Source organism: Anser anser (assembly GCF_964211835.1).
Source record: "Anser anser genome assembly, chromosome: Z".
Lineage (NCBI taxonomy): Eukaryota > Metazoa > Chordata > Aves > Anseriformes > Anatidae > Anser > Anser anser.
The window spans coordinates 75,693,596-75,716,671 of record NC_139723.1 but is presented as its reverse complement, the minus strand read 5'-3'; the positions used below and the strand labels follow the sequence as shown (position 1 = coordinate 75,716,671).

Genomic DNA, 23,076 nt, shown 5'->3' with positions numbered 1-23,076 from the left:
GAAGTTGCATGTGCGTATTTTTCTTTTGAAATGGAGAATCAGACATAATCAAAGCATGACTTCTATTGAAGCCTCTAAATTAAAGATATGTCTAGCATCTTGCATTTTTCTAGTCAACATAACCACAGAGCTAGATTCTTAACTGGACTGTTTCCAACGTAACACCAATATTTTGCAGGTTTCACATATAATTTGATACTTTGATTTTTTCTAGGGAACTAAGCAAGACTAAAATTATTAAATACACACAAGCCTCATGACTCTAGGAAGTGGGATTGTAACTGTAAGGATCTGGTGCAATGATTTTCATCTTCACATGGAAACATTTCAAAACTTACCTTCTTTCATTATTTGCAACTGCAAAGAAGTTGATTATCTTACATTTATAGTAATGATGCAGCTACAACTGATGCAGATGCAACTACTTTTAATTGCTTAGGATGTGTGAATTAGTGCTGTGAAGATCTCTGTTTTTGCTAGTTCATTATGCTAATTTAATTATTGTTTAGTGTAGTGGTTTAAAGAAAACTTGAGTGAAAATGAAGGAAAATACCACTGGTGTGCTACGGAAATACAGTGCGTCAACTCTCATTCTGTTTCAGGTGCTTTGGGAAACTTAGCAATCTACTCAGGTTATTTCTGCTTCAGTTTTGAAAGATAGATACTGACAGTTGTAGAAGCCATGACACTGATCTGGAGAGATGTAGCTACCAAAGAGTATCGTGACCTAGAAGTATACTCTAGTATGGCTTATTAATAATGGGCAATGTCTTGTTTGCATTTTCCCCACTTCAGTCTTTTTTTTTGTTTGTGTGTGTACAGATGCCTCTGTATGTACGTGTATGCATGCAGGCTCTAAAACCAAAATACTGTTGCCTAAGCAATGTTATCAAATGCAAAATGAAGCACAGCCATCATTTCCATACTGGTAGGCTTGTCTCTCCTATGTTTGCAGTGCGATGTCAGGGCTTCATGCCTGTGCAATGAATCGTGGGTGCCTATCGCAACTATTTTTCAAACTCTGCTTAGAAGCATAGACCCAGCAGCCGCCCAGTACTGAGTTCTGGTAGTGTTCCTCAAGACCGTGGTACTAATTTGACAGCTCCCTCACCTGGAGCATGGGGGACTCGTGCTGGGAAAAACCGTTCTGGAGAGGTCTTATGGGGACAACTGGCTACCATCATACGCAAATGCCACTAGTTAGTTAGAAAACGGTCTGCAGTGCTATGTGGGAAGGACACTCTTTGGATGAGTGGTCTATTGATCCTAGTGAGTATGTATCGATGCATTTGTTTGCATAATTAGGTTGAAGGTGACTAGAAAAACATGATGGATTCAATTACATAACAACTTGCATAATGCGATTAAAACTTCAGAATGTGCTTGAAAGCACAAAAGGAGAAACAATTACACACTGCAGTACAGGTTTGTTAGGCCCATTGTCTGTTCTTTTAAGGTGTGACTGCTTCTATTAAGGTCTTTTCTTTTTCAGTTCTTCTCTTAATAACTCTTCCAACAAAATTCTTGATATTGCTTTTATTTTATTTGAAGCACACCTTTTAATAATTATCTTAAACAAAAGGTGGAGAAGACTTAAGTTTTCATGCTTAAGGGGGTTCTTCCAAATTTTTGTTTTATAATCAAATGGCTTCTTAATGTAAAATCCTTGAGCTGAAAGGCACAGAGACAACAGCCTAGCGTTTTCTGCATCTGTTCTGTGGAGTACTGCATGGTCATTCTACTGAGTCCTGCTCAAGTGTGCTCCACTTCTGTCTCGGGTTTGGACATAACTGTCTAAATTTGGCCTGTGTCCTCGTTTGCCTCTGTCCTATAGATTCTTTTCTCTGTGGCTTGCCCACATGCAACAAAATACAGAAGTTTAAATTAATGAGGTCTAGGTATCAATAAATTGCTTTGAGCTAGTATTTACAGATTTTCATCAGGAGTTTTAACTCTCCAGCAGTACCTCTTAAAAAAAAAAAAAAAAAAAGGTGTCAAACTAACAAAACATAGTTTTTTAAGACTTGCTTGACTTTCCTCGCCACCACACAGCCTCTGACTCAGTCCTTTCTATAAACAATAAATCAGTTTTAAGGCCATGGAGCAAATCCACCTTTGGCGTAAGTTGACACAGCCCCATTGTTGTTCCCACTTACAGTGCACAGACTATTGCCAAGCACATTTGTAATAGAACCTATCTGGAAATCTGACTCTGCCATTGTAGTCTTATTCTGCCAGATGGTAGGGTTTTTTTTCCTTATTTTTTTTCTTTTTTTTTGGGGTCCAGCTTCCTTAAACAACAAAACAGCGCTTTCCAATTTGGAAGTTGATCGTTTAAATCCCACTTAAACTAACAAAAAGGCTTTTTAAAAAGGGCCTTTTCAGGAGGGGATAGAATTCATTTATGTACTACTCTTTCCACAAGAGCAAGTGTTCAAACGGGCTGTTATTTAAAGAAGCGGCTGTTGTTATTGAAGGAAAAAAAAGTTTGGAAATGATTCACAATGTATAAATGGCAGCACTTCCGTGTCCTGAAGTTATTTTGTCTGTGTGCCAGTGCATCACTGCCATGTTTGCGTGTTTTTGCAAGGTACTGAACTAGAATTAAATGCTTATGGCTATTAAATGAAACAATAGGTCTCTGTAATTTTTTTTACTGCAATTGAATCAGCTGTTGCTTAATAAAATGAATCTGACAATGGTACAAAAAAGCTTCAGAAACCTCTACAAATGCACTTTCTAAGGACTCTTTCACAAAACTCTTGTCAATAGCAGTCAGTAGAAATGATATATTTTCATTTGAATCAGAATGTTCATGCCTCAGAGGCTGAGCTGAAAATAAATTTGAGCATATTCCATCCCCAAGTACTTTATTCTGTATATAGGATTCATTTTTCCTTTCTCGCTTTTGGATCTTGTTGTATTAGGAGGTGGGGTAAGTGGCACAAAGGACGTCACTGTTCAAAGAGTAAATTAGATATTAAATGCTTTTTGAGAGGGACCGTTTCCCTGTTTCCTTTTATGTAATAGTATTTATCTTAAGGGAAGCTTTTTTATTTTTATTTATTATACAGTTATAATACAGTTCTGGTTGAGAAAGAAAACCATAGAAATGATTTAGTTTACCTCCAAAATCAGAGTACCTTGTCAGGTGAGTCTAGTGCCTATGAGTTTGAAGAAGAATCACAGCATCCTCCTTTTGTCGATTCAGAATAATACAAATCTTCTACAAGACCTTTGAAATTGAGGCAGTCTCCACATTTTTTTTTGTGTACATACTGGGGATCCTCAGTCTAACATCATGCACTAGGAGATGTTTTTTTTGCACGGACTGTGTTATATCCAGAAACTGACCAAACACTTATACGATGCTAGTATGCTTTCCTACTTATTTTGAAAATTGTACCAGGGTGGGAGCTGCTACTAGAAATGTCTAGTACCTCAGGTTCCTAACCTGTCTGGGAATGTATAGAATCATAGAATAATTAAGGTTGGAAAAGACTTCCAAGATCGTCTAGTCCAACCATCAAACCATGTAGTTCATTGATGTTCCAATAACCAGATAAGATCCCTGACAGAAAATTGTTTTTGTCTTGCATTTATCATAGTTTTCAATTTATGGTAGTCCAGATGGTAACAACGTCTAGGTTTCAGCTCAGGGATGAAATAAAGACAACCGCAGAGATGTCAACCTGTGTTTTATTGCTAGCCAAAAGATAGCTGGAGTCTGGTTCTTATTTCAAAATTTCTTGTAAAGTTTGTTTCCATGGGAGATTGGGTGTAAAAACTTTTGTTTTTCCAGAGCTTCCTTGAAGATCTTTTCGGGTTAAAATCCCGATTGCTCCTTTTAGTTCCCATTATCCCCTGCAGCATTGTTATGAATATAATTCAATTGAGATGTTGATATTAAATTTCCTGAAAAATTACTTTCCACTTTCGTCTAACTCTTAGAAATGCTAATGAAACATCTGGGCATGGTTAGGCAAAACCATGCTCTGCCAGGATAGTAAATTGGGCTAATTAACTTTCCATTATATTCAGAATGAGCCAATTGTTAATGTATAGTGAGAGGAATTGCTTGTATCTCCACAATGGAGGAGCAATACTTAACTTTGATTTTAGAGTTTGGCAATACATGAAAAAAATCTGTATTTCATACAAACATTGTTGTACTGACAATCATACCTTATGCAAGCTTTTAAATGAGATCCATGGAGTGCATTTCATGCCAGTGGTTTGTTTCTGGCTCTTGACTGAAAGAATTTCTAATGATTTGAGTATATGACCTGTCACTTAGACTTTGAGATGTACCATGATTCAGTTTTTAGTTCTTAGCTATATTTTTCGCAGGACTTTAAACTAACACCATTCATGTTCTGTTATGTGCATTTTTGAAGCATTTTTTTGCAAGACGTTTTAGTATTTTTTACCTTCATGTTTAAAAATAAAAAAAAACATTAAGCGATCTTCTAAAGAGACAGAAGTTACTGCTCCTTAGTTTGATTTAAATTATGAAGATTCTAAACTTCTCATCTGAGAAAGTGAAACTTCTTACTTTCTCTTTACTAATTTCATATATGGTAAAATGAAACAAATTCCACTTAATTTGAAAAGCAAACTCTATTTGATATAAATTTCTTTGAATGCTGAGAAACATCCCGTGACTTTCATGTCTTACATGCGCAGGACTTCCTGCAGATGATAGTTGGAGTTCAAGGAGGAAACAATACATTTTTTTCTGGAAACCAGCTTATGTATTCTGCTTTATACTTGCTTTTCCAATAGACCGATAGGATGGCTGTTATTAATAAGCTGTTACATTTCATTGTCTATGAGTAGGCCATCTCAGGAGAAAGTAAGCTGCCTTTTGAAGGGCCTCCATGCGTGTGTTTGGGTACCTTGTGAGCCACCTGGCCCCACTCCTGTAGGGTTGGCCAAACCCGTAGAGCAGCACCAGGCAGCTGGCCGAGTTCCCTGTAAAGCAGCTCCGTTAGCAGAGTTGCCAAATACCCAGATTTTACCAGACCCGGACAGTTTTCAAGGAGCTTCTGAGATGCTTGAATCGGAGCATAGCCTAGATGGTTGGGAGTTTTTGTGTGCCTGGCTTGAAACAGCTGCAGCTTGGCTCACGTGGAGACAGAGCACGGTGCCCTGCTTCTGCGTTACGAGCGCTGTGGTAGCTCCTTGCACTCCTCTTATCCGAGCTGGCAAGGGAGCAGAGGGGAAGCGTGCCTCCCGTGGGCTGGGCCAGAACCAGGCCCGCCAAGGCTGGAGGGGATGGGGCTAAGGCTGCAGTTGTTTTTCAGATTTATATCTGCATAATGGGCTGCAGTTGTTTTACGTGTTTTTCAAAGACTTATGCAACCAAATGAGCTGTATGTGTAGATTTTAATTACACCAACTGGCTGCTGCTAGTTTAAAGTGCTCTGATCTAGGAAGAGAAAGGGAACAGACAGCCAAAACAGAGCAACATGTAAAAGCTGGATTTTCTTCTTCAAAATGCTTATCTGGCTTGTACACCACTCTGCATCTTCTGCTACCTTCTTTACAGGTGCATGCTGTGTTAGGAAAAAGTGTAAAAATTGGTTGTTCCTTCACATGTCTCTATTCCATTCCTTTCTCTTCTCCACAATTGTGGAGTCTTTGTTAAAAGCTTTACTAGTATAATTATTCTGAAATGCTAAATAAAAATGTTACCATAACAGACATAATAGTTTATAGAATAAATGTTAACAAGTCATCTTAACCAGTAGTCTCTGAGGAGCATGTTACTAGTGGATTTAATACTATGAGTGTATATTTAATGCACTTGGGTTTTAATTCCCCTATGAAGAGAAGTTCACTGTATACAGTTTAAAAAAAGATAAAAAAAAAATTGAATAGTTATTTTTTGTTTCAAATCTGAAAAGGTCCAAACTGTTAGAAGTTTAAAAATCACAAACTTCAAACACAGCTTATACCCTGAGCTATCCTCTGTCAACATCCCTGATGTTGAACAAGGATATCCATGCTCTTTGGTTCTTGGAGTACTGTATGCAGTTTTTAAGCCTTGCTGGATTTTCATGCAACAAAAATATTTTCTTTAGATTAACTTTTACCCAGTTGTTTTCAGCCTTTTTCAGTCTTTTCCTGGCTTCTTGTTATGCTAACATGCTTCGGGATTTCCTGGCTCTAATTTCATGACTTTTCGTGTTGTAGGGTGGTTATTAGCTTTTGCTGGCCTATATACAATAATACCAAGCACGTTGTGTTGTAGGGTGGAGGTTGAGGGAGGTGCTAGTCATTGCTTTCATTGTTGGACATAAAATGAAGTTTTAACTCTCTTCTGCCCTTGCAAGCAAGGGCAGCAGATGGTAGCTGATTTTACCTAGCCCTAGGGAGAAAGTTGAACGGATCTGGATACATATATGGTATCCTCAGAGATTTCACTCTGAGCCAAAAAGATGCTTTGCCAGAAGGCATATATATCGAGAAGCTAATTGTCCACCACTTTGGACTCAAGATGTGGGATGTGCTTTTAGAGAAACAATCAGAAGGAAGCTTTCCTGGAAGCTAGCCAATGTTACACTGATCTAAAAGAAGGGCATGACAGAGGACCCAGGAAACGATAGACCTGTTTAGTCTGTTTAGTGTAACCTTAGTACCTGGAAAACTTACAGAGATTATCCTGGATGTTATTGAAAAGCATTTAAAGAGCAAAGCTATTATCAGGCATAGTTAAACATGGGTTCACGAAGGGAAAGTCCTGCCTTAGTAATTTGATCTCAAATGATAAGGTGGCGCATGTGGTGGATGAAGGGAAGGTGGCGGATGTAATCTTTCTGGATTTCAGTCGATACTGTCCCTCACAGCATTTTTCTGGACAGACTGTCCAACTGTGAGTTGAACAGGGTCATACTGTGCTGGGTGATGAACTGGCTCAACAGCAGAGCACAGAGGGCTGCAGGGAATGGGCTATGTCTGGCTTGCAGCTGGTCACTGGTGGTGCTCCACAGGGCTCAGTTCTAGGGCCAGTCCTGTTCCACAATTTTATCAGTGATCTGGATGCAGGAGTGGAATGCATCCTCAGCAGGTTTGCTGATGATATTAAACTGGGCGGTGCTGCTGACAGCAGCAGCAGGGAGGGATGAGAGGCCTTGCAGAGGGATCTACATAGATGGAAGCATTAGGCAATCATCAATGGCATGACGTTCAACCAAGGAAAATGCTGGGTGCTGCACTGGATCCAGAGCACAATATAAGAAAAGAATTTAAGAAAGAATCCAGAGGAGAGCACCAAAGCTGGTAAAAGGTCTGGAAAGTATGTCGTGTGAGGAGAGGCTGAGGACACTTGGTTGTCTGCTTTGAAGAGGTTCTCTGCGACTCTCTGCATCTTCCTGAGCAGGGAAGGAGGAGAGGGAGGTGTCAGTCTCTGCTCCCTGGGGACTGATCACAGGGTGTGTGGGAACAGCACAAAGCTGCACCAGGGGAGGTTCATTAGGAGCAATTTCTTTACCATGAGGGTGGCCGACCACTGGAACAGGCTTCCTAGAGAGGTGGTTGCTGCCCCATGCCTGTCAGTGCTCAATGTTTGGATGTTTGGACACTGCCCTCAATAAAGTGCTTTAACTTTTAGTTAGCTCTGAAGTGTACTCGATGATCTTTGTAGGTCCCTTGCAACTGAACTATTCTGTTCTGTTCCCTGCTCTGGTTTCTTCTTCAGACCTTAGCCTTAGAGGCACAGGTAACACTGCTCTCATTTCTAGGCTTTTCTTTTCCATACCCCAAAACATCAACAATAAAAGCAGCATTTCAAATCTTTAGACTTTCTGTCAACACCTAGGAGTACCCTAAAGCTTGACCTTGGCAGAATCTCTGTTTCAATTTGCTGATGTTAGGTATTGAGGGCCTTTAAAAATAGACAGTCTGCAGGAAACTTCATATGACAAATTGAAATTGTGAGCACTTAGATTTACAATAAATGGTACGTGGAAGAAAAATCTATAAGTTTCAGACTTGAAGGGGGAGTTTGTGGTAATGTGGTAATAGAGTTTGCCAAAGAAAACTGTGCATGAAAATGGAACTGCTGGAACACAACCTGAGAATGAAAAATATAAAGCTTCTGGGGATCTCAGAAATCTCTCCACAGAGCAGCTGGTTGGATATTTTTGCTGAGTTTGAAGGCTAAAATCAGGAGTCTGTGGCTTGCCAGCTTCTGTAGTGCATGATGCAATTGCTTCTTTCCTATTAAGAAAACAGCCATTCAGCAGGCTTGCCTTTTTTTGATGTCCTATACCTTGAGGTGTGTATGACTGAAACAAGACTTTTTATGCTGTGAGGCAAAGCTGGAAGCTCTAAATGAAAACTGATTTTTGAAAGCTGTTCCAGAATATATGCTAACATTGAAGACCCATATATTTTATGCCAGAGGGCTTTGTGTGTATTAGGGAAAGCAGATACCATCTCATGTTTAAATAGAGGATAGGAGAACAGAAGCTGTGTGCACTGCTTTACGTGGTAGTGGCTGGTACTAAGAAGGACAGATGGGAAGAAACACTCACAGCTCCTCCTAAATCCATTACTGCTTATGTCACCTTTCTTGAAATCTTTGTCTGTCTACAATCCAGAAGGCAGTAGCAGCTCATTGTGGATTTTAAAAGACATTCAATCAATATTTTGTTTTCTGAGTTTTAATAGTACCAACACTGGCTTGAAAATGAAGTGTATTTCCTAGAACTGTTTTTCCTATGATAATTTTTGCACTTGTGGTTACATGTGTGCATGACAGGAGCATGACATGGACTTCCTGCATTTACTGAAAAGCCACATTTACTACATTTACTCTTAACAGGAGTGAAATGGAAGCAGTATAAAGCTATGGATTTTAATTGTTAAAAAAAAAAGTAAACAAAAAACCCTAGTAAATATTGATATTTGTGCTTGTAGATGTGTGATATGCCTTTAAAACAACCTATGATTTGCTGAATATCTGAATGGGCTTATCATGGTATTCATGGCCTCTCTCTCTGTAGTATGGAAATGTCTATAGTAACTGAAATGTATCTTCATGAGGATTTATCTGGTGATATTCAATGTTTGTCTTTCTCTCTCAATTTTAATTTGGTTCTCACCTTGAAGCTATTTCTGCCAAGACCTTTCCGTGTGGGATTGCCAATGTGAGCAAGTCCCGTTCCCAGATCTTTATGCTGGCTTGGGGTGGGGGGCAAGCCTCAAGAACTCAGTTCCCTGATACACTGTAAGGCAGGAGGACAGTACGGCAAGAGGTGAGTAAGAGCAGCTGTAGGGTGGGGATAATCTAAATTAGTACTTCTGCTGCAGTCTGCTACTGCCATTTTCACACTCAGCTAATAAGTATGAAAAGAAAATCCGTTAGTGAAGGAGGGAAGAATGCTTTTATTTCCAAATTAAGGATTGGTAACATACATCCAGATGGTTAGTATTGACAGGCTTGCCAATAGTGAGGTTCAGCAATATTTCCTTTGTAGTTCAATCACTGGCTGTTTCTAAGACATGCATCTTCTCAAAGTGAGTGATTGTCACTTGATTATGAAAGACAAGGATAAGGGAAAGATAAGGATACAGCAGCTTTCACAGGGAAATGTTCAGAGTCTCATTTTAGTTTTTAGTTTTAAGGTGAAAGTCTACATCTTGTCAAACTTCACCGTGTTGAGGCTGGTCCTGTTCCTTCATTTGCACTGACAGGGTGCACGCACACGTGACTGTGATGAAACAGTGGAAAGCAGCTTTGTTTTTTTTCAACTGGTTTTGTTCCCTCTGTAAGCTCATGTGGGTACCTACCTACCTGTGCAGATGCAAGGAAGAAGCAGAACCAGCAGCTGGATCAGCAGATGCTGGCCCTGGAAGTATAATCCTTGCTGGAACAGAGTTACTGCTTTGCTGAGAGCCCTCTCTGGGTCAGCAGAGGAAGGCAGAAAACACCTTCTCAGTCAGGACAATTCTTGGCCTTTCCCATTCTTTAAATCTGAAAGTGATTATTTTTCTATGAATTAAGTTCAGGATGTGTCAGAAGTTTTTATGTTGTGTATAAAAGGCTTACTTCCTTCACTGTTCTTTATGTTGATAAAATCCCAAACTATTCACAGAAAAGTAAACAGTACTCTTCTCTAATTACTCGTCATCATATTACATGCCAGAGGACACCACATTAGACATTAGTCACTCGGGAATACAGTCACTGCAGGCACATCTGTGCACAGAATACGCTGCTTTCGTTGTACTTGCAGACCTTTCCCATCCAGGTCAGGTCTCTGCCACACTCTAGCACTTCTGCCACTTGGCCTATGGTGGAAAGCAATCAAAGGCCAGGTAGCATCTAGTCAGTGTATTTTTGCTGTTATTATTGAAAGGGGAAATTGAGGCTTTGAGGGATAATACTGATTGTGAAAATCACTGTAGACATTTATACGCCAGATGCTACCTCTAAAATGTATAAAGGTTTAAATCAGTGCAGAAAATTTTCCAGATAATCCATGGGTCTCTTCATGACTGAGATACCTGGCAAAATCACTTCTCTCATCTGGTAGCAGCAAGAGTTGAATGTTTTCCATTTCTCTCTGTCTTATCAGCATTGCAAAGACTCCAAGCAGCTCTGTATCTTATTTTATCAATGTTGTTGTTTGTGTGAAAGTATTGGTCAGTTTGAAAACTGTAAATCATCAAACCGTTGGCAGACAAGTCAGATTTTTTGAAAGTCAACAAAAATTTGATGTACACTAGAAAATGAGGAAGAATGATGTGCTTTGGGGAGGAATGTTTTTACTCAAAATAAACCTTGACAATGAGTATATGTGAGTTCATAGTGTATTTCAAACATTCTTGCACTTAAAATATTTTCAGAGCACTCAGATTAAAATGGCAGAGAACAATAGTATTGTACTCTTGCATATACATTTGACTTTGTTCTGTGTTTGTCGTAATGCTGTATTTGCTATTTTCTGTTCACTTAGCATCCATAATTCAACCATGTTCTTTATTTGCTTTGGATTTTGGCAAATGCCGTGTCAGACTACTTTCAGGCCCTGGAGAAATTCTGTGCTACAGAGAATGCTGATTCTGCCCTGAAAGAACTCTGGAGCATGACCCTGCCATACAGAAATGGAGCCTGTAACAGGATGTAATTTTTCTGGTCTTCTAATTTTGTTTTTCTTTTCACAAATAAAAATTTCTTAGTGTTAAAAGGTTATTGTCTTAAATTAAGACTTTATATTTATTTTTTCTTATTTCATCATGCTCCACTCTAATTTTGTGGTATTTTCTCTAGTTATATGGACCACCCAGTTGTTTTAAGCCAGCTGTCAAAATAACATTCAGTAAGAGGATTGTGCTCAGTTCGCAGGATGTAGCTGTGTAAATGGTTCAGCAGAGAACCTGGATTCAGCATACACAGGTCTCATTACTAACACCACCTCAGCAGGCTCAGTTAACTCAATTTTTACAAGTCTAAGCTCTAAATGTGGATTAATTCTGATCTTTTACCTGTGGTGAAATTATTTGTAAAAAATGATTTGTATGAGCTGAGTAGTAAAAATTACAGCACTTTTCTGTTTGAGTTACTGTCTGGCGTTTAAATAATTTCTGGAAATACTCATTCTTGACTTCTTAGCAAAGACGAGCTGTATCTGAACGCTTGTGCTCTCTGTCAGACACTTGCTGAAGAAATCTCCATTCTCTTGCTAGCTTGACTTTATAACTGAAACACAGAAAAGATCTTTAGCACTGAATAAACGACTGGCTTACTTAGGACAGTTGTGTTTCACTGGCATCTATATGTAAGAAATCTGCTTTCAACTAGTTCAGGGATGTCTTATGCAGCTGTCCACACCATCCAGTCACCAAGCAGTCATAAAAAGCATCTATCGATGCATTTGAAAATGTTATTTGAGTAACCTTTTTGGGTCAGGAAAAAATTACACCTTACAGGACTTGGAGATGATAGCCTTGCAGCTGTTCTCCAGTTGACTCCAAATCTGATGAAATTTTACTATGTTCCTGCTTACTGTGTGCTCCAAACGGGCTTTCTCTTTTTCCTGAAGAATGTCATTTTTCATTTTATCCTGTTCATAACTGAGGAGTTGTGGGACCTGTACATTCCCAGTGGAAAAAAGCAGTGTCAGAACAACTGATCTTTATCAGCTGCTGCAGAGGTGGGTCTGAATTCTGACACGCCTCATTTCTGGATACAGTGGGAAGGGTAGCTGCTACTCCGCTGCACTGAAACGTCTGAAGATTATTGTAGAAGTCCACCCTGTGCCACAGGAATGGTAGAAATGTTTGGTAGCAGTAAAAGAAATCTATCTCAAATCAATTCAGTCTGAGGTACCAAGATGTAGCTGGGAGTATTAGCAACAGGCTTCTTTTTTGTGGAATAAAAATGAACTATGTTGGAATGGGGTTTTAGGCTGAGTGAGAATGTAACCCTCAGTGTGGCCCTTGCTCCAAATCAAAACTTATATGTTTGTTTTTATTTGCCTAAATCATTGCAAAACCAGGAAGTGGGAGGAAAAGTTGTTTGCTTTCATATAAAGGGAAGTTTATTCATGAAGGATGCAAGTAAAAGGCACCACTGCTCAAGGCTTCCAGATGGTGAGAACTCCACTGTTTGGAAACCTGCAGCTTTTGCCTCAAGTATTTTAGGAAAGTTTATGTAGCTTGTAAAGAATTATTCTGTACTGAAATCAGTTTCTCCAGGCTTTGTTTCAAGAGCTTCCCTTGCAACACACCAGCTCTCAGTGTCCACTCCTGAAGTTTTTTTCATTTTTTTGGTGGAGGAGGCTGAAGGAGGGACTCATAACTTTAAAATCAGATAGAATTACTCCCGAAGGCGAAGTTTGTGTCCAGTCCTCTGCAAATAACTGACTTAAATATGACTGTAATAGGTTCATCCTAGTCTGGAATCATTCTCCTCTCTTTTGTAAGCAGATCTGATTTCCCAGTGAACCAGTTCAGTTTACTAAACTGTAGCTAACTAGCTGTGTCCCCCACCCCAATTGCTTATGGACTATTAAGAAAAAAACATCTTGTTTGTAGGGTTATGTAAGAGATGATAGCATTAAGGAGGGGATAGATACACAGTAAGCATCTGGGAGAGAGCAGTAGCAGGCCCAACAGTGTTGGCTCAGGTAACTGTGTAAATGAGTGCGAGTTAAACCTTACCACCCTCTCTTTTACCAGGACTCCACAGATTGCTTCTATGTTTTTGCTTTAGTTAGATTCTTACATCCTTCACACGTGTTCTCTCATCTTTCTCACCACCTGCACTGCTTACAGATGTTTCTTTGATCCTATCAATTTGGGAGAAGCAATACTTTTGATCAGGGTTTCCTTGACTTGTAAATTTTTTGACAGCATGAAACTAAGCATGTGCATGTGTGATGACTTGTTGAGAACTGCCACAGGAATTGTTTGCATTGGTGGGACTGATGTGTTCATAGGTACATAGCCTGAAAGGAGTTAAGTTTTTATTCTCTGTTTTCTTTGCAGTCTGATTTTACCTAAACCAAACTTCTTTTGCTCTTGCATATTCTTGTTGCGTTTGGAGTTATCCTCCACAGTCTGTCTCTATAACCTGGATGTTCTCGATTTAGCCAAGTTATTATTATTCAAGTATTTATTATTCTTATCAATATAGTCAAATGTAAGAGAGCCAAGTGTGTGCTTCATAGCCTTCCTGATATTTAAGTGACTTTGATTGTATCGTGCGTCTACACAAATGTATCTGAATCTGTTTCAGTATTTACCAGTATGTTGTGCTGGCCAAATTAGAGGTGTTGGAATTTATCAGACTCCATTTGCCTTCCTCTCTTAGCCATTTTCCCAGAGCCTGAGAAACCTTTTCTTTTTCTGAAGAATGTTTACACAACTTTGCATTGGTCACCAAGTACATGAAGTTTTGGTATCTGAATGACTAGAGAACAGCCAGCAGCAGGGCTTTTTATGTTTTTAGAAGTGTTAACTCTTCAGTTTGTTTATGGCAGTAGTAAGCAAGTGGACAAGCACACAGGATATTTTTATACTTGCAGAGAACAGTTCAAAGCTCAAGCGCTGCCTGCCTACCATTTGGAGTCAGCAGCAGGCAGCGGGGAAGTACTCCGTGTAGGAAGGGAGGTAGTTGCTGTACTTGGTACTTTGTTCCAGGAGCGCTCCTGCTTTGATTAATTCTCAGCCCTTTGCCAGATCTTGTCTGTAGGTCTTTTTCCTCTGCTTGGTTTTCAGGAAGGCTGCAAAGAAAAAGTCCGCAGCTTAGAGAACCACAGTGTTGCAGTTCACATACTCTGCGCCAGAAATATCTGTTTCATTCTTGCTTGGTATTCCTGGTTGCTCAGACTAGCAGGCTGAATTTTCCGTGCTCGCTTTAACATTTAAAGGAAGCAGTTGTCCAAAATGCAAACTCTTAAATACAGCGGAAATGTGTCTACGTGATTAATTAGGCTCCCTTTAGATGCTGGGGGAAAAAGCCTTTAATGTAGGAGTGCGGTGTGTTAAAAATAAACTTCTACTTCGTAAGATATTAGAAAACATCCCAGGATTACTGGCTTTTTCAGTCTGGGACATGCTTTATGAACGTACCAACTTTTCATACACAATTTAATAGTAATTGAAAGTGTTTTGTCTCTAACTTGTTTTTCTACATTACACCAGTTGGAAAACAGCTCTCTATATTAAGCTGATATTAGTAAGACCACAGGGAAGTAATGTGTCTGCTTGTACTCTGTCCATATCTTGAGACTCACCTGTGTTGGCACAATATGCATCAGGATGTTATAAACTCCATTTTCAAAAGATTTTCCTTTGTCTTTGCTTCTCATCTTAATTAAGTCAGTAGCATGTGTATATGCTTCTATGAATCAAATTCTGTGAATTAAATTCTGTGAATCCTTGAGGTGCCAAGAATGTCAAAGATGAGCTTTCAGTATAAAAAGTCATGAATTCAGCGTAACTTCTTTGGTTTATTCTGTAATCATATGTAGTAATATAATAGTAATTTATGCTGTTCAGCATGTCCTGCAATGGTGTGGTTGGCAACCTCTCCAGTTTTCCAATGTTCAAACAAGCAGATGCTTGAGATGGGAAAGCAAAACCAAAAGTTGGAAAATACATCCCTAGCATAGTCTTAAAAATATCCACTAGCTTTCATTCCTCCATGTTACATTCACATACACTGATTTTTTTTTTGTTTATTTTACACACACACGCACACCTCCCCTGTGAAGAAAGATTGGCTCTATAGAGGACAGTTCAGAAACAGAATTTGATTTAGTTTAATTCAGGAAACCAAATTACCTTTTAGAGGAACTAAATTTTGTCTGCTGAAAGAGCACAATTAGGATTGCCCTGAGTGTCTAGAGCAAAGCCATTTTTTGAGAGTATTTTCTTCAGTAATTTCCTAAGCCCAGGAATTCTGTGGGGATATATTGCATCACTAGGAACATTAGTTTACAAATCGTGTTGGACTGATAGATGCACATTAGGTATATGGCTTGGGTTAATGAAATATCAGCCTGTGTAAATGTATGAACACAAAAGTTTTTGATGTGCTTTCTGACTTTCAGAGCAATTATCTTCTTGGGAGGTAGTGGAGGGTTGCCAAAAGATCTAAGGACAGGGAGGGGAGAACTTGCCAGTACTTGGTGTATGAATGAAGGAGAAAGGAGGTCTGTAACAGAACAGTGACGTGTAAATGCTCTCCTTCAGTTTTCACCTGGCGGCTACAAAAGGCCACGCAGAATGCCTCAGGATTATGGTGACACATGGTGCAGACGTGACAGCCCAAGATGGTGCAGGTATGCCTCTGCAAACATAAACATATAGCATAATATGCTTCATTTGCCTATAGATCTTGATGTGCAGACTGCAATGAAAATTTGACAGCACTGCTTCCCCTCCCTTGCACACCATGTATGAAAAGCACTTGTAACCTTTGAGGGCTTGGTATGCTCCCTTTTCTGCATATGGAATTCAGATTCTATGCACTTGAAAATTTTTGCCCTAATACTATGAATGTCAGAATTTATAGTGGACTCCAGCTGCAAAATAATAGTTTGATTTTATTAATTATTGCTGTTATTACCCCCTCCCCCCCCCAGAAAAAAAAAACAGCCAAACAAAAAACCTTTTTGTTAACTTCATGTGAAGTTTTGCATAGATTAAATCAAGGTCTTGTGTGTTGCTTTTATGTGTATCCAGCTATTAACTCCATTAACTGCAGTTGCAGTAAGACATTTCTTTAGGATTATGACATACTGAAAAGAGCTGATATGGGCTAAAACAGAAAGAGAACTATTAAATATGCTGTTTCAGCCCTTGAAAGTGTATGTTTTAATTATTACTCCACTAGGACAATAATGAGAGCTGAATTTGAAACTGGCAAACACTTCTTAGTATATTTCAGTTGACATATCTGTGGAATCTGTGACCAGCATTTTGTCTGGCTATCAGGACCACCTAAATGAAGTGTCAGTATTCTGCCTCTGCAATAATGATCTGTAAATGTTGGGTTCAGTTTTAGCCACCAATTACAGCCCTAATGAATTTGTCACACACTGAAATGATTTGCCTCCATGAGGAAGTAAGTGTCTGTGATACTACAAGAAGTACTCAGATTATACATAATGATAAGAGAATATATACACCCAATAGTATTACTCAGAATTCATACTTCATCTTGTCTCAGGTTTTATTAGTCATTTGGATAAATAACAGGTTGCCTGCTCTTGCTTGAGAGTGTCAACCCTGTGTTTCTCAGGAAACATCTTTTCTGTAAAAGTCTCATTATTTGCTGTGAGGTTCCACTGTCATAAGTGGCTCTACTGTCTGTTATTGAGTACTAAATCTTAGCCCCTTCCTTCTTTCTTGCACAAATAATTTATTCTTTTGTTGTCTTTGGCCTATTTAATTTTTCAGGGGCTCTGTAAGATAAAACTAGAGGAGAGACTGCAAAATCTTTCATCATTAATATATAGTCAGTAAATCACTGTATTGCATAAGTAAATATGACCTCACAGATGCTAAGTAAATTAAGAAAAAGGGATGTCTACAAGATGCAAACTGAAGTAGTCATGTGTTCTGAGTACTCATATACTTGCATTTCGTGGATGATAAAAATTTGTTGTAGTGATGAATTTGGCTGGTTTTGCTCTTCGTGCTAGATTCCTTTTTCATTGCAAAAAAAATAAATAAGACATACAGACACCTTGACAGACATCTATCTGCAAGGGAGGCTGTGTATTTTAGGAAAATTGTTTTATATGAAACAAAACATATATGCATAATGTTAGACTTACTTCCGCTAAGGCAGACTCTGACACAATGTTTGTGTCATTCCTGTATGTGAAGCTAGACATTAGGATTGTTGGTCAGGCAGATAATGGAATAGTCTGCTGTAACTGTATTCTACTTGATGCAGGATTTTATTTTATTTTCTGTTGCTAATTCCAGTACTTTGGAGTGATTGAATGCTTAATTTGCTTTGCTTTTTTTGATCTAGGGCACAGTGCTTTACATCTTGCAGCAAAGAACAGCCACCCTGATTGCATTAAGAGGTTACTTCAGGTAAAGAAAAAATTAAATTCATTTTGATTATTTTTGAGATTTCACTTTGGTAGTTCTTCACTAGATATTGACACATTTCCTGCTAATAATCTGCACCACACTCCTATACTGTTGTCCCATTTCCTTGCAATCAAGAGATGTGCTTGAGTTTAAGACCTTTTAGGCACTGTGAACAGATGATAGAAGTATCTCCCCTGAGTTGTCTACAAATTCAGTTTTCTCTGTGCAACTGATGTGACATAGCAGGGCTGGGTCTCAAGCAGACTGCAGCTTCTAATTTCCCAATTTTAATCTATGTGGTTGGATGGCTTGGAAGTAGATGGTATAGAACAGGTGTAGGGAAAGAGGATTCTTAATGTGTGGTGGGACTTTGATATTGACTGGAATGTTTTCTGTCTGTGCAATATAAAAGAATCAATTGTTGACCTTGTCAACAATGGCTGTCAAGTTTAGAGTCAAAGGTAAAAGAAAACAAAGGAGTTTGGTACTAATCCTCAACCACATGACATGAAGGACAGTGAGGGGTTAGAAAAAGTAGAAAGAAGGGAGTGGGAGGTGGGTAAGAAAAACAAAAATGAAGATAAAAGAGAAGATTCTTAGGACACTGAGGGAGGCTGAAGATGTGTATTAGTAAGCAAGGAGAAACATTGTTCATCTCAGCTCCATTGCAGAAAGCCACGTAAGTTTTGTTGATGGAGGTGATCAGAGTAATGGGATAGATATTTATATATAGATAGATATTTAAAAGGAGTGTAGAACTATCAGTAAGATTGTGGCTAAGACTACGGATGAAATAATGAACCTACAAAATAACACTGCCTGAGTGCAGTGGTACAGAAAGGGATTGGATCCGTTATCTCAACCTCCAAATTCCTTTCCATTGGTTACTTCAGGGCTCTCCGTGTCTGTTGTGACTGATGCCTGTCAATGTCTCTGACCATACTGAGTCAAATTTCATTGACTCCCACTCATTGCAAGCTGAACCTCCCACCCCCTTCTCCCCCACCATTCTTGCACACTTGGAAGGGGTTATGATTAAGCAGCAAGACTCTTCTCTTTGTGATTTGGTTAGAAAAATCTACTAGATTCTAGAGCAAACCCATTTATTTAGAGCATAAACAGTGACATCAAGCTGTCACTAATTGTATCGCATGCAACAGCATGATCAACTCAGCAACTAGATGTGTTTAAATATCTGCTGCCTATTCACCTGCCCACTGTAACTACAAACTGCTTTTGTTGATGTCTTGCTAATTTTATTACAACATATGTATTTCCAAACAAGTTTGTAAGTCCAAACCCTTTGTTAGTATTCTCCAGTAATTCATGCTCTTTGGATTGTTTTCTTGCATCTGTAGACCAACTTGGTGTTATAAGGTGTTTGTACTTGTGAGAAATGTCTAATCTTAACATAGATAATTATTTTACACAGGCTGAATCTTGACATTTTTGTTATATAATTTGGTAGCCTGCACAAAATTGTTTTCTTGGGAAACCATGGAAGAATTGGAGGCAGTGCTACATTTGAAAGTTACAATATCTAATGTTTGATTTTTAGAAACTAAAAATTTCAGTGTGATATCTTTATTTGCCATAACTAGAAGTAAAATCTTCTGTACCAAAACAAGTCTTTATAAAGATTTGCAATTTGGTATTTTTATATTTATTATTTCAAAGTCTAGCTTAATCAGTAAGCAGGTGGCTTAAAATATTACAAAATATAACTGGCTTTTAGATGCTTTAGTTCTTACAAATGGAAGTGAAGCATTATGTCCTTCAACAGAAACAATTTAATACTAATGCATTAGAATGTGCTTGCTCTAGCTCCTAGTGTAATGTAAAATATGAAGCTTTTGCTTTTCTCAGGCAAGGGGGTTGGAGAGATTCTTTTTGGTTTCCAGATAGAAACTGTTCCAAAACTATAACTTTTTTTCTAGGGATATCTCTCTCCCCATGCGCGTTTCCCATGACTTCAGAATAAGCTGTTACCAAGAAAGGATAGACCAGATTGGTAGAGAGGAAAGCTGTGCTTTTCATCAGTATTCTTCACTTTTATTGTATGGGCTGAACTTTGTGGAATTACTCATAAAACTATTCTCAGAGATGTTCAGCTCTCTGTCCTTAACATCAAACATATGTTTTATTTTCTTGGTGTTTCTCTAATTTTTTTTTCTCATTTCTGAATTACGCAGTGTAAATGTTCAGTAGACAGCACTGACAATTCTGGGAAAACAGCTTTACACTATGCAGGTAACTTCTTTGTTAAAAGTGTGTACTATGTATTTTGTCATGCTTGATATTCCTAGCTCGTGAGCTTGGTGAAGCTTTGTAGGTTATAAATGCATAAATATAGTGACACCCTTTCTGCTGATTGGAAAAATAGTGGGTAGAATGGTGAGCTATATTAAAGTTGGCTTATTTCTGCTCTGTCATTCCATTTTTTCCAGCTTTCTTTAACTAATCTTTTGATTTTATTTCCAACTTGAAATGTCAGATTTGTTGGAATGCGTGCATTTTTAATCTGACAATGAAAGTTTGTTTACTTTTCTAAAATTAATATATTATTGGCTAATTGAAGATTTGAGCAGCTGAGGGATACATGTTCATTCTCATGGCTTATAAATTTGGGGTATTTTTCAACACTGAATAGCAAATTTCAGTTACTTATAGCTAGCAAGTTCACTCTTACATGTACAAAGCCATTGAAATACTTAAAAAATTAAGATAAGGTTGATTCTGACTCTAGTGCTTAAAGATCGTATGTTAATTTAGACTATAAATAATAGTTTTATTTCTGCATACGGCTTGCTGTTCATCCTCTTTGTCTCTCTCCATCTTTCTTAAAAACAGAGATATGATTTAATTTGTTTTTCTTGAATGCCATTGTAATGATGCAATATTGCAAATGGGAAGTGTAGAACACAGGTTTCAAAAAAACGGGGTTTCATGGACTTTCATGCTAGTTTTTTATTTCTTTTAGCTGCATGTGGTTGTCTTCAGGCAGTTCAACTTCTCTGTGAACACAAATGTCCAATTAACGTCAAAGATTTGGTACGTACCTCTTCTCCCATTGTTCACTTTAAAGCTTTTACCTTCTGCTTCAGTCAATCTCAGGTATCATAGTTCAAAGCAATGTTACTGTTGTATTAAATTTTGGATTTCTCTGGCGGAGAATATTCCTTTTGTGGCTTGCCATAGTAGATGTGGGAAACCACTTCACTATCATACACTAGTGGTAGGGTTTGCTGTTTGTTAAATTGAGGGTTTGATACAAGTGTCTAGAATCGATTCTGATATATTCAAAACATGATTAAAAGTCTTCCCACTCACTCCAGTAGACTGTGGGAAACACACGTTTTGTGGCAAGTGCTGCAAAAAAAATTATACTTGGTATAATGTAAAGGCTAAGGGACAGTATATTCTCTATTATGAAATGACTACAAACAACCAGATCTGTCTTTGAGAATGATGCAGTTGCCTGGTAGAAAACTCTGATGATAAAGAGAGTGGACCTGACAGAAAATAGACCAAAAAAAAGAAGGGGGAGGAGGGCATTTAACTTTTTTTTTTCTTTCCTCCATCTTATCTTCCTATCTGGTCTTTTTGATGAGTTAAAAAAAAAAACAAAACAAAACAAAAAAACCACAAAACACTCATGAACATTAGATCTAAAATTTCAGTAGATGCATTTTAAAGGCAGAAAATTTTGTCTTTTTTTTTTTTTTTTTAATGCTAAGAATCAGGAAGGCTATGGGAGAATCTTAAGATGCCCTCAACTGCATCATTGGTGATCATGAGAAAGACAGAGCTAAACCCACCTCAGGTGCACAACAAAATGATGTCAAGCAGTGGTCACAGTTTGGGCGGTAGACCTGATTGGGAAATTCCAATTATGTGTTAAAGAAAAAAAGAATTATTAGCATGTAGGTGGTGGAACATCGGAAGTGGGACCAAAAGACATCATGGTGTCTCTGTCTGTGGATATGCTTAAAACCTGACTGGACAAGTCTCTGAGCAATGTACTGTGAAATGAAGTTTGCCTTTCTCTGGAGTGAGGGCAAAGGAGGAAGAAAAAATCTCTAAAGTTGTCTTCCAATTGAAGTTACTCTGTTATTCTAAGAAATGTTGTATTTTTGCCTTGTACTTAGTTAAAATTAACCTTTTTGTTGTGGACTTATTTATAGGTATTGTATAGTTGCAAAATCACCGTGTTATAGCATTAAGCAAACAGAAAAGGGAGTACAGACAGCAAAAAGCATTCCTGTTCTTAATGCTTTGCTGAGTGATTCCATTCCCAGTACTAAAGGAAAGAATTAAATAAACCCAGCTACATTTATGGTACATGACAAAAATGTACAGGTAGTGCCTTGTTTGTGCTGTGTAGAAGGAAGGTTCATAGCTGACCTTTAAATCTCATGGTGGTATTTGTAAGTTGTCGAATTATTGTTTATAGTTTCTTTAAATGCATTCCTAGGATGGGAACATACCTCTGCTGCTTGCAGTACAAAGTGGTCACACAGAAGTCTGCAAATACCTTCTGGATCACGGAGCAGACATCAACACCAGGGATAAAAATGGAAGGTACAGCAGGTTAACCATCACCATGTTAATTCTTTCCCAGGGCTGACTGTCAAACGATGCTCCCTTCCCGAAATTGTTGTTATGTGAACTAATGCTTTCAATACCAGAGAGAATATCCCAGTTGTCAAGAAAGCTTAGAGAATTCTGCCTAAAGGGAAAGGTGAAACAGAAACTAAATAACTCTAAAACTAGATCATGCCTGTAAGATTTTCGTTGGGTTACCAGAGCAGCAAATCCCATTTTAAAATCATTCCTACAAGAGTTTGAATGATAGCACTTGCCCACACGTCACTTTGTACGTGTCCCAGTTTTCAGTGCTGCTCTGTTGTTGGCATGAGTTAGTTTCTCCAATTTTAATCTGAAAACTGTTACTTGGAAGTGACATTCATGGAGAGCTCTCTTTTCTAATGTAACACAGCCGCAGCACCAAGAGAAAACACAATAAAACTGTTGTATGGTGGAGATGCTGTATTCTCAGAAAGTGCCATTTAGAGACTTGTTGCCTGAATAGACATCTAGCGTGTCAGAAAATTGTTCTTAAACCAGAGCATCCTTATTGTGGAAAAAAATGTACTCATTTTGATGATACTGATGAAGTTCAAGAGTTCTTGAAAATTATGGACTTTTATAAATGATGAAACTGCAAACGTAAAGCTGGATGCTGAGAAGACTTGGCACTTAGTAATTATCTTGGTTATTATGTGATACAATGTCCATATTGTTCTTTGGGAACACCTGGGAGGATGAGACTGGGCCCTAGCTTGGTTTATGAGAGTTCAAAGTTCTATTAGTTTGATTTTTGTTTTAAGTTGCCTAAAGAAAACCCCTTTGTTGGTTCTTGGTTGGTTGGTTTGTTTAAATGGCCTCCACGGTGCTTTGAACTTGAGGTGCTACCATTCTGGGACCTCTGCCTTTCTCTCACTAGCT

At 38.4% G+C, this 23,076-nt stretch overlaps 1 protein-coding gene across 6 annotated transcripts in view; it reads left to right on the top strand.

The window, feature by feature from the left end:
• The window catches only part of RAI14 (retinoic acid induced 14), an 86,306-nt gene that overhangs the window by 50,822 nt on the left and 12,408 nt on the right, over positions 1-23,076 (top strand). For all 6 annotated transcript variants that reach the window (XM_083818527.1, XM_083818529.1, XM_083818528.1 and 3 more), the window contains exons 4-8: positions 15,712-15,800; positions 17,504-17,568; positions 19,761-19,818; positions 20,549-20,619; positions 22,043-22,149. In XM_083818527.1, the coding sequence (XP_083674653.1) occupies positions 15,712-15,800; positions 17,504-17,568; positions 19,761-19,818; positions 20,549-20,619; positions 22,043-22,149 (390 nt within the window). The remainder of the gene's footprint in view (positions 1-15,711; positions 15,801-17,503; positions 17,569-19,760; positions 19,819-20,548; positions 20,620-22,042; positions 22,150-23,076) is intronic.